Raw genomic sequence first — 18,100 nt, 5'->3', positions numbered from 1 at the left:
ACCATGCACAGTTTTTATTTCCCATAATGTTTGTAGTGCATGCATATTTTGCTAAAATAAAATTCTTTAGAATATGCTCTTTAGCAATACTACGTGCATATTTCCAGTAATATATACACTTTTCCTAATGTATAACTAGCAGCATGCTTTGTATTTGATCTTCCAATCCCCACCCCCAAGATTATTAAATACCTTAGCAAACCTTTGGTAATAGGTATATTTGCACCTCCCCCATCTCCCTTATTGCATGTGTGTTTAAAAATTGGCCTCTTAATAGACAATCTGTTTCTGTTTGAGCATCGTTTATATGTCATCATTTGATTGGGTTCTTTTAGAACAAGATACGTCTTTTGGTTGACCAGGATGACAAACCACATTTCTCCCTCTGTTCTAACTCTCTCTGATCCAGATGGCTACCTTCTTTCTTTGTCAGCTACGCAAGGTCTTGAAAATTCTCACCTAACTTTTTAATTTTTCTCCCCATTTCCTTTGCTTCTGCTCAAACTCCTCACAAGAATCGTTTAGGATAGTCTCCCATTGTTATTTGTCATCCCTTTGAGATTCTACAATTTCAAAATCAGCCACCTGCAAGAACTGGAAGCATTAGACATTGCTATTCTTAATCACATGGTATTAAATAATATAGGCATGTTACCGTCCATGGAAATGCTGATTACAATCAAAATACTGTCACACTGATTTGGGGTGCACTCCAGGGAAGTTGTATGATTTCATGTAGCTTTTTCACTGCTCCTTTGGGTTGCTGAAATTGTGCACAACACCTGGTCTGATATAAATGAGGTATGAATTTGAAATGAAAATACTCAAATGTGCAGATCCTAAGTACAAAAAAAATTGAATATATCCCACAGAAGTTGCTTACTTTGTTGGAATAGTTTTCTGAACAATTGGCTAAAAAACTAAAGTTATACAATTGTGTATTAATACATTGTTTGGTGTGTATTTTTTCTTTATTCCTTAGAGCGTGAAGCAAAAGAGTCCTGTGCTTGGTTACGGGCTGCTGGATTTCCCCAGTATGCTCAACTTTATGAAGGTATGTTTTAGAAATCCTTGTTTAATCTATAACCTTAGTTACAGCAAAGACTATTGTGTTTGTTTTGATGCTATAATGTTGAAGGGGAAACACCTGCACCTTCCAAAACTCTAGAACTAAATCTGGTAGATTTCATCAACAGGAACACTAATCTTGAGTTAACTAGAAAATCACATAGAATAGATTCTTGACGAATGTATCTTGTCTTTTTATGTACACTGAGCATATACACCAAAGACAAATTCCTTGTGTGTCCAGTCACACTTGACCAATAAAGAATTATATTCTATTCTATTCTAGCAAATCACATTGAATTAAAGAATTGAATCTGCATGTTGAGATATTCTTGGGCTCAGTATTGTGTAGATGTACGTAAGCTAAGGTACAATATTTTTTTGCAGTGTATTCTAAACTTGAAAATAGGAAAATCTGAAACCAGTGTAACAGTTTGGTGGCACTGTCAAAAATTGTAGGTTGTGCCTGGGGTCCACCCACAATTTTTTGAGAGTGACCACCAGAGGCCAAATGGAATGCTTAGTGTTATATGCACACGTTATTTTATTGGCAGGTAGTTTGTATGATGTCACTATGCAATTTACATGTGCTTTTCATTAAAGACAATGCTAAAAAAGGTGATGTGGTGAATGCAGAAGAGTAAATGAGCTTTCTACTGGAATAATGTAGCCTACCCTAACTCCTTGTCTTTCAAATATGTTGAACTTTATTTTCTATATTTATTAGCCAAAAGGATGGAGAGTAGAAAAATCAGGCAGGGAAGGAACAATAACTGTTTTTCTGTATTAATGATCAGAACATTACTATTTACTGAATGTTACTGATTTATAAAAGAAGATTGAAAAATGACCCTTCTAATTTTGTATTGCATTCTGAACAGGATATATTAACATCATTTTAATGAATAATTTTTATTTATTTTGTATATGTTGTTTGAGAATGTATCCAATATATCTCAAAGTCAAGTGTTTGTTGCTGTGGAAATAAGTAGTTCTTCTCTTGTAGATTACCAGTTTCCTATTGATATTGCTGCTGTGAAGAAAGATCATGATTTTCTTGACAAAGACCTTGTAGAAACTCTTTGTAGGTAATGTGCTTTTTGTTTCACACTATTCTTTTAGTATACTTTGTAAAAGTTATAGCATTTTACACAGTGCAGAGAAGTCTGCAAATTTTAGGCAGATATTGATTGTTACCAGCCTCCCTTCTCTGCTGGAAATCATAAGTTTTATTCATCCTCAGTTTGAGCACCTCAGCTGGTTCCAAAGCTGGGCCTCAAGTAAACTTGACCTTCCTGAATAGATCAGAATTGAAAAATGGAACCTTAAAAATGGCCTTAAAAAAACCTGCTAGGTTTTCAAAGAGTGTGAGTTATGAATGAGTTCACTAGACACATATATGAATTGTTGCTTCTGTGGGCAAACTGCAAGGAAACAATTTCACAACACCTTTTCTGTAGAGGATTGTTGATGTTCTACCATTTTAATTTTATTTAGCTTCTCACACTCAAGGTGTAACAAGATAAAAGCAGCTTGTCCTGAGATGAGATGGACCAAAATATTATTGACTAGTGTTTCTTGAAGTGGTCTTGCTTAGGATCTGACAGATATCACAGATAGAGAATCATGTCTTCTGCCACTTCAAGTGGGTGTAAGAAATCCAAGTGGACTGGATTTAATCGGAGAACTAAAGACTTAAACTTTTTCATATCTTTGGCAATCTGTTTCAAAGTTTTGGAAAGGCCTCAGAAGATAGGACATCATTTTTGCTTAAAACCAATCAACTTAAATTGGCATTGCCTTAATTAAAATATAGGCATTCACTTTGGAGAGGAAATACCGTTCTTTTTTTTTTCTTTTTTTTTAAGGATTCTGTCATTGCTTAAATATTTAATCTTGAGCAGATCAACTGTTGGATAAAAAATGACACCAAGATAGAGTTTATAGAAAGCAGGCATTATGGAATAATAATTCCAGGCCAATCAAACAGACTTTACTTGTTTATGTAACAAGTAAAGAGAAAAGTTTATTCAGCAATGAATTTTGATTCTGCCTTCAGGAACAGATACCAACATTAGAATGGTTATACTACTCATAAAAGGCATGTCTCTTTTTCTCAGTGGTTTAATGTATGTTTTTGCTTTATGTGGCCTTTATTTCATGCACATACAAATGTACTTTGCCTCCTACATGTCTTTTAAAATATTCTAAATGGCAAACTATTCTGACATGAGTACTACTGTACTACCTTGCTTCCCCTGTACATACATACACACCAAGATTTTGAAGAGGCAAATTAAAAAAAGATTTTGCACTCTGCAGACCTCCCAAAAACGTTTTTGTTTTTTTAATGGCATAAATAGCCTTTAGGAGGCTTTTAGAGTGCTCCTGGGGGATGCCCCCCAAAACGAGCAAAAAACAGCCCGTCTTTTGCAAAAATGGGCCTATTTTTTGCCCAAAAAAGGACAGGCGTAGCCTTTAGGAGGCTTATAGACTGCTGCGGGGCTGGAGAGGGCAGAAATGAGCAAAAAACAGTCCATTTTTTCCTCATTTCTGGCTTCCCCAGCCCCCAGGAGTACTCCATACGCCTCCTAAAGGCTATGCAGGGCCATTTTGATGAAGGGGGTGGGGTTTCGGGAGGCAAAAAATGCTATATTCAGTGTATAAGACGCACCCAGATTTTCAGACTCTTTTTTTTTTGAGGGAAAAAGTTGTACTTATACTCCAAAAAATACAGTAACCTGTTCGCTTGGTATTCTTTTATTCTTTTAATCACTTACAAAATTTAGATTTTACTGCAATCAGAACAGTAAAGCATAAATATTCAGTCTTATTATTTTTTCAGAACAGTTTAGACATTTTTGTGATATATTTTGATACATCATTCAAGTAGTCATATGGGGGCCTAGTGTCCAAGGATTGGGAGTCCAGCAGCAAGCCGCCTCAGCAGTAGCCCCCTCATCTGGAACAGACTGCCTTCAAAGACAGCCACTTTCCTTTGGGCATCCAGGAAGACTGTTAACACAGTGCTTTTACAAAAATTCTGAAGCAAGAGGTGTTAGTTAACCAGAGACAGATGCTTGCAGGGTTGGAGAGCCCTGGTTTAGATGGTGGTGGTCTTTTTTTCTTTTTTGCTTAAACAATATATAAGCTGCCTAAATTCACGGGTGAAATGGAATATACATTTAGGCAAATAAATGATTTTATTTCCAATGGAGGTCTTTAGGTGGAGGGCTTGGTAGAGAGGATGCATGTGTGCTTAAACTTTGCTTAAATAAAAGTCAATTTCTAGTTATGATAATAAATATTTTTTCAAACCATCAGACTAATTGCTAGATTATATGGGCTAATTTCCTATTCCCGTCTCATTCATAGGAATTAACCGTTCATCTTGCATGCAAATCAAATAAGGAATTAATTTGATATTATAAAGAGCCAATCAATAAGTTCAGTATGATTCTTGTTTTATTTTTAGACGATTGAACACACTGAATAAATGTGCCTCAATGAAACTTGATTTGAACTTCCAAAGAAAAAAGGCAAGTACATGCGCATTCATATATTTTTATTTAGGTGAAAATACTTAAAATCTCCCGAAATCAAAGCCCCAGATGATGTTGTATCTAATTGTTGAACCTCAAATACAATAATGATTTCCCTGTAATTTTTGTATCATTTATAAAGTCCAACAATAGCCTCGATTGAAAATGAAGAAGAAAGAATGTTTCCAGATGCAGTGTGTAGAAGAAATGTCATTATCATCAATCATCACTGTGTTTTTGAAGATTGACTATAATGAAGCAAGGTTCATGACTTATCAATATGCTTTTCCTAATGCATCCTAGAAAATTAGTTTCTGTTCTGTTTATACCTTCCTTAGAGAAATCTCGCATGGAAAGTCAACACGCAGATTGTGACAGTGCCCCCCCCCTCTCTTGAAAAATGGTTTTCTCCAACTCTTTTTTAACTGCTCACGAAGAATGTGGGGATTTGAACATATCTGCATAGTAGCAAATGAAAGAGACTGTATTGTAAGAGAAAACAATTCCCAAGGGTCTTTTCAAAATACAAGGAAAGCCTGTTTGGTTAACTAGGTAGTCTGAGTATGACCCTACACTATGATTCCTTGCCAGATAAAAAGCAACATACTTTTCTTTTCTTTTTTCTTTATTTTCTTTCATTTGTGCTGACTTATTAAAATAAAGTTTGCCATGTTTACAGCTCATTGTATAACACAGGCGTTATCTAAGGCTTAAGGGGTTTTAAGAAGGAATGTAGAAAATGTTGTTTGATATGAAAACTTTTGTAAAGGAGCCAATAACATTTTATTTACAAGGCACTCCTCTCCCTGGGGCACTTTTTAATCAGGAGCTTGCATAGTACAGATCGTTGCTCCAAGAAACATTGTACAGATTGGATTCTCTCTCAAAATGCTTGACAAATTCTTTTCATTGGTGCTGGAGAAGTCATTGCCAGCAGTGCTTGAAGCAAAATAAGAAGGGATAGGATGCCAATGCTGTTTCATTTCATTCCTTTTCAAGTAAACTTAAAGCAGGCATTCATGCCATTTGTCAGGCTGAGGGCTGCACTCAAAAAAGTGTGATCTGTATTCTGGAAGTGCTCAAGCGCAAAATGCCTAAAGATAGCATTCCCTCAAATCTTGGAACCTCAGGAAGGTTTCTCTACTAAATCTTATCAGAAAAGCAGATTCTATTTGGAGAAGACAGAAAAATCTAGACCCTAGGCCCGTGATGGCGAACCTATGGCACGTGTGCCATAGGTGGCACGTGAAGCCATATCTGAGGGCATGTGAGGATTGCCCTATGTCAGCTCCAGCGCATATGTGCGGGCCGGCCAGCTGATTCTCGGCTTTCCAGAGAGTGTGGGGAGGCTCTTTTCGCCCTTCCCAGGCTTCAGGAAAGCCTCTGGAGCCTGTAGATGGCGAAAAATGGCCCCAACAGGCCTACTGGAAGTTCGTTTCCAAACTTTCGGTAACCACATTGGGCCATTTTTTGTCCTCCCCAGGCTTCAGGAAGGGGGAAAAAACGGCCCAACCGGAAGTCTGGAGGCTTCAATGAGGCCTGGGCACATGCGCAGGGGTGAGTGCGGGAGGGGGGGTTCTGCATGTATGCATGGGGAGACGGCATTGCATTATGGGTGTGGGCAATAATGTGTGCGCTATCTCATGCGAGTGACTTTTTGGCACCTGAGCAGAAAAACGTTTGCCATCACTGCCCTAGGCCATATTGGGCTTCAAAAATGAGTACTTAGTGGCTTGAATCTCACTGACAAGCAGACTGACAGCATGCAATTGCAGTAATAATGATGTTACATGGGTGAATCTAGGTAATCCTTCAGCCAGTGCATGGTGAACTGGCTGAATGGTTTTTGAAGGCCATTTGACATAACATTTGAAGGTCCCATGTAAAAGCTAATTACAATAGTCTGATCATATGATGACAAGGGTTCAAATAACCAAGAGCAAATATTTTTGTTGTTATATATTTGTCTGTGAATTTACAATCGCCCAATGACTCACATCTCAGAAAACACACCTCAGTGTTTTCACTTTTCCTTTGTTGTCTCATCAACATTTAGAGTGAAAATTCCTTAGGACAAAGAAGCAATTTTCTGCTTTGGGCGTAATTACTTGGGTGATCTTGCTAAACAGGGATCAGGTATAATTAGGATGATGTCATGATATGCTTTTCAATCCAACAGACCATTAATCTGAAGTTCCATTCTGTTCAGAAATAATTGCTCATAGAAAAATATACATAATATTTCAGCTTTGACAACATATGAAGGCAAATACGGACAACTCAAACCGAGAACTAAAAATAATTAAGAAATTAAATCATATTTTTTTCAATACAAAAGGATTTTTTCAGAAAATCTAAGCACTTACAATTTTATTTTAAGTAAAAGTTATATTTTTACTTCCTGTGTATATAAAATTATTCAGATAATAATTTTATTTCTCTACTTCATATGATCTCTAATTTTTGTGTACATCATAACAGAAAGACCTTCAGTAACTTTTCTTCTTGTGAATAATGTAATTGTACTCTATTTTCAGATGCCTCTGGGGAAGGAGACAGATGTTCAAAGCACATTAAAACTTTGTAATATTCTGTCATTCAGTAAATCATTATTTTACTGCATTTGCCTTTACCCCTTCCCTTATGCAGCCAGGACCCATGCTACTATTTTAACATACTGTTTAGCAATTCAATATGAGCCAAATCTTATCTATTTTGTCATTGTACCAGAAATATTGAAAACATACCACTGTAACACATCCTTTCCTAATGTAATGCTTCTAAAAATGTCAAACTCTACTTAGCTAGTACAATACTTTGCCATCCAAGCTTTGGCACTTCAAGATCCTATATTCTTGTCTTCAGTTCTGAACTGAAGAAGCTTCTTAAATGAGAAGCAAAACATTTTCAAAGAAAAAAAAACAAGAAAGCCCAGTTCCCTTTTGGAAAAAGCACCTTTGTTAGCTCCTATACTCTTGTATTTAGGGAGGCAAGTTAACAGCTGAAAAAGTCAGACCCCTATCAAATTAGTAATACAGAAAGCCAATAATTCACAGAAGAATCGGAGTCCATTGTGTAAAAAGTGGAAATAGCAATAGCAATAGCAATAGCAGTAGACTTATATACCGCTTCATAGGCCTTTCAGGCCTCTCTAAGCGGTTTACAGAGAGTCAGCATATTGCCCCCAACAATCTGGGTCCTCATTTTACCCACCTCGGAAGGATGGAAGGCTGAGTCAACCCTGAGCCGGTGAGATTTGAACCGCTAAACTGCTGATCTAGCAGTAGCCTGCAGTGCTGCATTTAACCACTGCGCCACCTTGGAAAATAAGGCTTGGCACAAAGTCAGGAGAACTAAACTAGAGTCTGAATGTCAAGTGCCAAAAGTTCAGCAAAAATAGAAAGTTAGGAACAGAGCTCAGACAGTATTCAGTACTACATAGTATGAGGTCTTAGGAAACCAAAGTTCTAGGGTATTATCTGGGCTTCCATTGTCATTTTCCAGAAACTTATAATTCCAATCAAACTAGTCGCTAATCAAAAAATCCTTAGATCTTTCTTTAGACACTGATACATTTTTGAGTTTGAATAAGTAAAACTTACAGATTCCTTAGGATTTGATGAAATTTTATTGTGATCCATGGCTGAATCTGCACCCTCTATTTCTACAACAAGCAGAGCCTTTGAAATGTCCTTTGTTTGATATTTATTTCTTATCTGCCTCTCCATAAATGACAGGACAAATAGATTTTGTCGGTATAGGATGAGAAAGTATTTTGACCATCCAATGTCCTGATGACCATTGGGAACTGGTAGTTACAAACTTTTCTCCATCCCCCTCTGTGTTTAGTCAGATGACACTCCTCAGTATTTGCTGATGGCTTCACCACCGCAAACATAACATTAGTTGCCATTTCTAACAGCAACAAAACATCCTTGATCTGCAGATTACTGATGGAGAGGGGGTTAAATAATGGGAGGAAGAGCAAGATTATGTATATAATGTATGTATGTATGTATGACATGAGTATAGATAAAAGGGTATACAAATGCATATCAAAACTTGCATATCATTATTAGCAATTAGTCTGCGAATCAAAAAGGATGAAATGAAAGATGAAAAATGATCTGTTAGGATTGTTATCAGTGGATGGAGGGACAGATGGACAGACATTCAAATGTTATGTATTGTTTTTCAGAGTGAAGACTCAGATGAAGAAGACCTTTGTGCCATCAGTAATAAATGGACTTTCCAAAGAGCAAGCCAGCGATGGTCTCGAGTAGAAGACTCTGATGCCTTGATTAATCAGTCAGGCAAACATGACTTTCAAGGGGACATTAAAATGAAAATCACAACCAGCAATGAAAGTGTGCTTACTGATTTGAGTGAGCCTGAGGTGTCATCTATTCATAGTGAGAGCAGTGAAGGAAGTGACCACAGGAGTCAGTCTGGAATCACAAGCCTCCTCAGGGAAACTAATTGTTCACGACAATACTGTGTCAAAAACACTTCTGTGCAGGACCCCTCTTCAATTGGAGGTCCTTCTTTCCAGATTTCAGAAGTCTCTCCCAACTTCAGGAATGAGAAAGCATCCCGAACCAGAGCAAAAACCTTTCTGAAGTGTATGGAGACATTAAAACCCAAAGGACAGCACGGAAAATTAAAAGGGTCTGGATCGACTAGTCTCTCAGTCATTGGTACACCTGTTCTGCAGTATGAGCCCAGAATCTTGAAGGAAATGCAATGTATGGAAGTAGAGAATGGAGATTTCCAAAATAAAACAGTTGCACTCCAAGATCCAGTCAGACAAGGGTTTCCATTTTCTGCCAATTGCAGCAGTGAAAACAGCCAACTGGAGATTAGCAACAGCGCCATAAGCACTCCTTCCTTAAAAGAACGCAAACACCATGAAGCAAATAAACGGGGTGGCATGTATCTAGAAGATGTAGATGTTCTTGCAGGAGCAACACTGAGACAAATGATAGATCAAAACTGCAAAAATGAATTTCACTCCCAAGAAAACCTAATATTTCATATTCCCAAAGACCACAAACCAGGAACATTTCCTAAGGCACTTTCTATTGAAAGTCTCTCACCTACAGACAATGCCCTGAACTGGAAGAGAGACAGCGTTTCATTAACCAACAAGATATCTAAAGAACACAAACCCCTTGTTTCCTGTTCAAAGGAAAGTAGAGTTAGCATTTATGACAATGTTCCAAGTTCTCATTTATGTGCCAGCACAGGAGATCTTTTAGACCTGGAAAGGGAAAATCTTTTTCCTCATTTGGATGATATCTTGCAACATGTCAATGGACTTCAGGAATATATTGATGACTGGTCAAAAAATGTACTACCAGAACAAAAAAAGAATGCCTTATCCATTGGTGAACTTGAGTCATTGTCATGTCAGTCACCAAGTAAAATTTCTTTAGAGTTTGAACAAAACTCAATGTCTGATGGCCACACAACACCAAGTGATATTGATCGAGATGGGGCATCTCTCAATGAATCAGAAACTCCTGGTGTCAGAGAAAGAAGAGACTCTGGTGTTGGAGCATCCCTTACCAGACCAAACAGGTTTGTAGCAAATCACACTTCCCTCTAAGAATGGGAAATCGGGAAATTGAAATACTTCAATTATAGAGGACAGTGATGGTGAACCTTTTTAGAACCTAAGTGCCCAAACCAGAACTGGAGGGGGGGGGAGTGTTGGAAAGCCGCTCAGCTGGTCTTTGAATTTCCAACACACTGGCACATGCGAAGACCAACTGGTGTACTGGAAACCAGAAGAGCAGCTGGCGGTGGTGCACGTGCCCACAGGGAGGGCTCTGCATGCCACCTGTGGCACGCGTGACATAGGCTCCCCATCACTGATGTAGGAAATTAAAATTTTTCAATTGTGTAGTTGTTCCTATATCGAAATCATAGCAATAAATTGCAATCCACGATGCAATATATCATTAACAGTTTAAATTTTAAATCAGAGTAAGCCCATAAAATCTTCCATTCAATTCTCTTGCCAACTTAAATGGTCAAAAATAACGACAATTACAGCAGCCTATAAAAATAGAGTCTCAAAAGAACAGTTGTTTGAAATTTTCCAGCTACTTGAAACATTGTTTTAAGAGGTTTAGATAAAGGATGGAGAATCTTGTTTACTTCAAAGATGGAGAGTAAGGTTTAACTATACGATGAGCTGTGGTGGAGCAAATACCGGATAATCCCCAAAGCAAAAGTGATAGGGAGGATTTGATTGATCTGAGCAAAGACGGAAAAGGCAATGCTGAAATTATATTGTTTTGTTACGGAAAAAGCCTTTGATAAAAAGCATAGATTGTATTAGTAAATTACATAGCCAAATATGAAATACCAAATAAGTCCAGATTCTAGATGGTCATTTTTTTCCCTTCCATTTCTCCATGTCCAATTCTCAGAAACTGCCTGGACGGTACCTACAGTTTTCAGAAATGGTTTCTCATCGCCTCCTTTCTAAGACTGAGAGAAAGTGATTAGACCAATGTGACCCAGCTGACTTTTGCCTAAGGCAGGACTAGAACTCATGGTTTTCCAGTTTCTAGTTTGATTCTTTAATTGCTACACCAAGCTGGCTCTACTATCTGTAAAAAATACTGGACAAATATATCTAATTTTCACTTTGATATTTGTTTAGATCAGTGGTTCCCAATCTTTTTTTTGGCCATGCCGCCCCCTAAGCATCTCTAAAATCCTGATACTCCCCCCCTCCCCGTGACATATAATTCTTATTTTACTCAAAAAGTGAATTCTACTCATGTGGAGGAAGCCTAAAAGGCCATTAACTTGATTTAAACAAAGTTCAAATTGCCCCCATTAAAAATCAAATTGCCCCCCTGTGGTATGTGGGCCCCACGTTGGGAACCACTGGTTTAGCACTGGTTTCTGTTACTATACTAGATCAGTGGTCCTCCTTTCAGCAGGCCTTCAAAGTCAAATAAATATATTACAATTTCTGTTTTTAATTCTAATGCAATAAATATTGATAGATATAACCCACATAAACCAAACATCTTTGGGTTTTCAATCAGTTTTAAGAATCTAAAATGGTCCTGGGACTAAAATATTTGAGAACCAATGTACTAGATCACAATATCCATGGTATTTTGCACTATTCACCAGAATAAATTTGGTGTTATTTACTGATGGCATTTTATTGTCTATTTTGGAATTTCATACTCTGATGCGCTTGATTAATATGTTTGGACAAATTGTGGGATATTCTTTAGCTCATTTATTTTAGAATTGATGCTAATAGCAAACTTAATTACCATTTCATATATGCACTGAATGTATTAATTACTATTATTATTCCACCTTCTTAAATCATTATAATTCTTTGGATATTGATAGCCTTATTGGGAGGTTGGGGTGGGAAAAATAATCTTTAAAAATTAATATAATTTCTAGGATACCTTACATTTTCCATAGAATTCTTATATACTTATCCAGATATTTCCAAAAACTTGTTCTGTGCATTTCTATGGGGGTTTTCAATTCCCAAGATTACCTAGAAAAAGGTGCAGTTAAAAATAGAGGCTTTGATATCTTGAATCTGACATGCATATGCATAACTTTTTAACAGGCATTGGACTTTACATAACCACAATTAGATGGATTGTTTGGAGCTCAAAATATAATGAATTAGCAATATTTTCTATCATTTACACAACAGTACAAAACTATTTCTGAAATAGTATAAACATGTTATTACTAAAAATTTGTATTTTTATTCTTTTTCCCACGCCAAATTAATACTTTGTGGTAATCTAGATGCTAAAATTGATTTTTTTAAAAAATTATATGGAAGATCTTGATAGATGGTCGGATTTTATTTTAGAACAATTATTGGATGATAATTGATGATAATGATGATCATTTTTTATGTTAAAAGATGAATACAATTTGGCTGTTGCCACCCACTGGTAATATTAATAACTACAACATTTATTGATAACTCAATTTGGATCAGTGGATTTGTAGCTTGGGAGATACTTAATTTATGAGAGCTAATCACTAAAACTCTCTGAGATAAGAATCCTCTTTTTATTTATAAATATGTGTTATTGATAAATCAATGTGATATGCAGGCTGAATGGAATAAGGAATTGGAGATCCCCTTTTTTGTCTAAGCAGTATAAAATTGTCTTTTAACAATGTGAAAAAATTTCACTTTATCTTAGATTATGCTTTATCAGAATAATATTTTTGTACTCATTGAATCCTTTGTACCTGCATAAAAACTTGATGCCCAAGAACATTAAGTTATTGAAGGTTTCATATCAGTTTATTCATCTATAAATGTCCCAGAAACAGAATGGCATCTAGTGAAGCAAATGGAATTTACTAGAGATGGCATTTTTAAACTTTTATCATTGCTATAACACGTCTAAAACAAATAGATTTCTTAAACAGAATCTTGCAAGTGGAAAGCAATTTTTAGATTCATGCTGAAATTATATTCTTCTGACTGTAGGAAAAGTCTTCTAATCCTTCACATATTTCATAAAAAATAAATCTATCATAACAATCAGACATTTTATTCCATATTTTTTTTATGTATATAAAGGCGATTACGTTGGCACAGTTTCCAGATCTCTCACCAACTGAGCCATACCCTAGGATCACTCCAGCTCAGCAATCAGTCAGCTGCTCAGCTAAATCTGCTACAAAAATTTTCCTTGCTCCGTCTTACAGCAATTATGGAAAAATACTCCATGTCAAACAAGCATGGTTGGACATGGTAAGTATGCTTTATAATTTAAATGTTCTTTAGTTATAAAGCCTGAAAATACTCATTTTTTTAAAAAAAAATCATTTGTATAACTTTTGGCATGTAAAATCAGCTTAACCAAAGGAGGTTTGTAATGATTGGGTCAAAGTTCAGGAAGAAAATGTTAAAGAATGGTTATTTTGCAACTTACTTCTTTTGAATTGAAGGTCATGTTGGAAAGCATGCTTTGCACACACACACACACACACACACACACACACACACACTAATTATTTAGGAGCGTTCTAGATTCCAAAAGAAAAAGTAACTTTCAAGCATGCGTGGTTGCTTATATCACAGCTGTCAACACCTCCTTAAATCAGCTAGTCTTTTCCTGCATCACCCAACTGATACATCAGGACCAAAAATGTATTAATACTAGCAGATAATAATTTAACTCATTACTGGCTGCTCTGTCACCTCTTTTCTTTCCATTGGATTATACTTGGTTTATCTCCAATGCCAGACAGAGATGCTATGAGTTGATTGACTATTAGATTTTTATCATAGCAAATCGATTTATCTTTAGGATAAACATATATTCAAGTGTCCTTGAATTACAATTGTTCATTTAATGAAGGTCTGAAGTTATGACAGCCTTGAAAAAAATGACTTACAATCATTCTTGAAGTTACAACCACCATGGTTATGTGATTGCAATTTGGCAACTGGTTCACACTTACAACAATTGTAGTAATTTTTGATCACATGAGTCTTTCTAGCCAGCTTCTGACATCCAAACTCAGTTTGGGAAACTGGATTTGCTAATGACCAAGAGATTCACTTAGTGACCATGTGAATCATTTAATAACTGATAAGTCACTTAATGATTGCAATAAAAATTGTTGTAAAATTGGATCTGGTCACATGATGACCTGCTTAATAACTGCATCATTTAGTGACCAAAATGCCAATCCCAGTTGTGATCGTCAATCCAGATACTTTGTTTTGGTAAACTGAAGGCGGCAAACCTACTTAATACTCCTGCTTTCTGTTTTTCCCATAACAACCCTGTGAACTGGATTGTATTAAATGATCAGCCCAAAGTCACCCAGCTACTATTCATGCCTAAGAACTAGAACTCACAATTCCCCCGATTTCAAGACCAGCATCTTAACTCCTCTAAGAAATAAGCTCTTTACAGCAAACTGCTACAGCATTCAGAAATGGCCAGTATCTAAAGATTTTTTTCCCTCTATCAGTCTTCAATAAAATAATCACTTATATAAATAAAAACGTTTCCATGAATTGATTCTTTCTCCTATAAAAAAGGGGAATGATTTTTGTCTCCAAGCATTGCCTACATGTGAATTTTAAACTGGTGCTATCAGGGGAAATTCTGCTGAATTATTTTAGTGTCAATTCTCATTTGGTTTAATTTTAAAAAGTCTGCTGCATGTTTCTAATATCATAACATTTTAATTATGCATTTAATTCAGTGCACTGCAAGAATAATTAGCAAGTATAAGGCGGACCTATCAGTCAATCAGTTCCATTTCCATCTTTCCTTCCTCTCCTCATTGTAGTTGCTCTATAGATAAACAAAAGGTAAAAGCAGCATTCTTTTCAGCTATGGTGTCTGTCTTTCTACAGCACTAATAGACTTCCAATCGCACATGAAGATCTTTGACCTGATTCGGTGTCCTAATTCAGTTTGAGTTCCTTAATATGGACTCCTTTCTGCTCTGGGAAGTGAGAGAATCAGTTCAAAGCAACCAAATCCAGCTCATGCCTTAAATGAAATCTCATGTCTCACACCAATCTCCTTATCTCATGTCTTCAAGAGGCAAAGGCATTTGGTCCCAGAAAATTAATTGGGCATAGACCACATTATACAATTTGGCAATGGGGATTATACAGCGTAGACTCCCTTGGTAACACATCTTCAGATTTGACGTACAAAATTCAGTATTTGCCCTACTGTAGCATATTTCCGCTAAATAACTTCACCGCATTAACTGGCATTTAAGTAGGCCATGTGAAATGCTAAGGATTATTGCCCTCATTTTACAGCCAAAATGCAGGCAAAAGCAATAAAAGATATTTATCTCACAGTGTGAAAAGTAATTCTAAAAATCTAGCTGGATTCCTTTGTGTAAAGCTCTATCAACAAAAAAAAAGCCATCCATAAATGTATGTAATGTTTAATCAACACTACCTGAACTAATATTATGGGATTTTAATTAGTGACTTCTATCTCCATAATTCCATTGAAAATGAATATCACAAGATATTATGCTAGGCGATTGCTGTACGATATAGAGCTATTCAGAGTAAGGTCCATAAAGAGAAGCATTCATCCATTTAAATCTAGAGGAAGGAAATGGAAAACACTGAATTCATTACTGTTTTCAATATGGCATATATGACTAGAACTGATGGTGTGCCATTTTGTAGATTTTTTTGCAGAAATGAGTGGTTTAAATCTGTTAAACTAGAGGCAGAGAATTGTCTGGAATGGTAGGGGCATTTAGAATGGTAAGGACAAATCTTGACAACCATGATTGGTGCGGCTACATTTATTTCTGTAAAGGTAAATTAAAATATGCTGCTACTACGTCTAACTTTCCAGGATGCTGTAGTCCAAAGGTCTCCAAACTTGTCTGCTTTAGTCTGCATCATCCTACATGATGTACATTTAGCCTTTTCCTTTATTTTTGGCTTTGTCTCCCACTGTTTTTATTTATAATGGAAATATAGGACTATATGGGATGCATTATTGATGTATTATGGGCAGTCCCCAACATACGATCACTAATTTCCATTGCTAAGCAAGACAGTTCTTAAATGAATTTTCTCCCATTTTATGATCTTTCTTGCCACAGTTGTTAAGTGAATCACTACAGTTGCTAAGGTAGTAACACAGTTGTTAAGCAAATCTGGCTTCCCCATTGATTCTGCTTGTCATAACCCCTTTGGAAAAGGGGTTCATATGACCCCATGACAACTGAACCATTGAAAATACATGCCAGGTGCCAAGTGCCCGAATTTTGATCACGTGACCATGAGGACGCTGCAAGGGTTGTAATTGTGAAAAACAATCATAAGTCACTTTTTTTTCACTGCTGTTGTAACTTTGAAGAGTCGCTAAATGAATGGTTGTAAGTCAAGGACTACCTGGAGGTTGGTATTTTATTTTATAACCAATTTCCAGTTTTAAAATTAAATGTTAAAAAAATAAAAGATTTTAAAAATAAAATTAAAATTACATCATTTAAGTGGACACATTCTCTGGCATTAGTAGGAATTGCATTAGAGCAAATGATTTTTTTATTATTATTTGCTTAGACATATTTACTAGTTGTATGTAGATGGTAATTTTGACCAGTAACATCCCAAAACAAGATCTTTGTCATCACCTGTTTCTTTTTAAACTGGAGATGCTAGTACTAAATTTGAGATATTCTAGATGCAAAATGTGGTATCTCTTATCAAATATACTTGTTTCACTAAAATAAAGGTGAATTTCTCCGCGTATCACCAGTTTAAAATTCATGTATAGGCAAAGCTTGAAGACAAATGAGAAATCGCTTTCTTAAATTCTTTTTCTGGCGTGGCAGGAATAGATATTGATAACTCATCATCTCCATTTGAGCCCTTCCACACACCTCTCTTGTTGTCTGTAGGTATTCTTAGCCTGTTAACCATCTCCACAACTCCTATGGCAACTACATTGGGTTTTGATAGCTCACACAACTGTCCTTTTTCTCACAAAGTTTAGATTATATTTCTCATGAGGGCATGAGTGTTTGTCCACCTTTGTTACTAGAATAAGTGAACCAGAGCACAAAATAACTCAGAAACGTGACTCAAAACCCATACTTTTAAGCTTCATCCAGGATTTGCTACATTTTTACAATGATAGCTAACTCATGATAAATCATGCAATTTGAGATTATGGACATAGTGAGACACTTTCAGATAATTAATTATACATCCTTTCAAGTTTAATCTTCTGCCATTGCTTCCTGAATTTTAAGTTGACGTACGTGTGCTGAAGAAGTGAATTGAACTAAATGGTGAATATGTTTCATTGCTACAAGCAATTATTAATGAAAAAAGGAAATGTGTAAAATGTAAAACCTGCATATATTTTAGGGATAAAATATTACTTTCCTGGAATTGCGTAAAATAAGACAGAATAATAAATATCCAAAGATTCATAACTAGCAGTTTATAACAAATACAAGCATCACATATATCAATGTTCCCAATATATCCATCTACTTCAAATGCGTTCTAAATGTTCCATAATATCCAACCCGCATAAAAGGCATAGAGAAGAATTAAATTTATGAGCCAGAGCTATCTGATATTTCATACATGTAAAGCATTATAATCATGCTTAATAAAAGCTAAATTAGATGATAAATAGGTCGATACCTTTCACATACTTCTTTTATGGAAAAAAGTCTGCTACAAAGTAGATGAAAAGAGGGAATTTAGCCATTTCTTCCAAGTCCACTGTGCCTTCCATGAACGTAATTGTGGTTTCAAACTGAAGAGAATTTTAAAAAGTTCTTCAACTGGCACTCCAATGGTTCAGGGACTCTTTATCCTTATCTCTCGGCCCTAACTACAATTCTGTGAAAAGGCATTTACTCCCTTATCTATGGAGATTCCCAGTCAGCCAGGTTATGGTTGTCCCAAAGACGCTTTTTCAAAAGGCAACCAGATCTTG

The 18,100-nt window shown here is 36.1% G+C and overlaps 1 protein-coding gene across 6 annotated transcripts in view; it reads left to right on the top strand.

Annotated features, from left to right (window-relative positions):
• Positions 1-18,100, top strand: part of STARD13 (StAR related lipid transfer domain containing 13) — a 104,338-nt gene that overhangs the window by 67,363 nt on the left and 18,875 nt on the right. For 5 of the 6 annotated variants that reach the window (XM_014076489.2, XM_087721289.1, XM_014076488.2 and 2 more), the window contains exons 2-6: positions 983-1,054; positions 2,075-2,156; positions 4,544-4,607; positions 8,809-10,190; positions 13,216-13,389. In XM_014076489.2, the coding sequence (XP_013931964.2) occupies positions 983-1,054; positions 2,075-2,156; positions 4,544-4,607; positions 8,809-10,190; positions 13,216-13,389 (1,774 nt within the window). Of the gene's footprint in view, positions 1-982; positions 1,055-2,074; positions 2,157-4,543; positions 4,608-8,808; positions 10,191-13,215; positions 13,390-18,100 lie in introns of those variants that run through there. The other variant, XM_014076492.2, reaches the window with a different exon arrangement.

This window comes from Thamnophis sirtalis, unplaced genomic scaffold, assembly GCF_051295495.1.
Source record: "Thamnophis sirtalis isolate CommonGarterSnake01/CBP01778 unplaced genomic scaffold, rThaSir2_p1.2 scaffold_8, whole genome shotgun sequence".
NCBI classification, from domain to species: Eukaryota; Metazoa; Chordata; class Lepidosauria; order Squamata; family Natricidae; genus Thamnophis; species Thamnophis sirtalis.
Note: the sequence above shows the minus strand (reverse complement) of the source record. Positions and strands in the feature narration are given on the sequence as shown.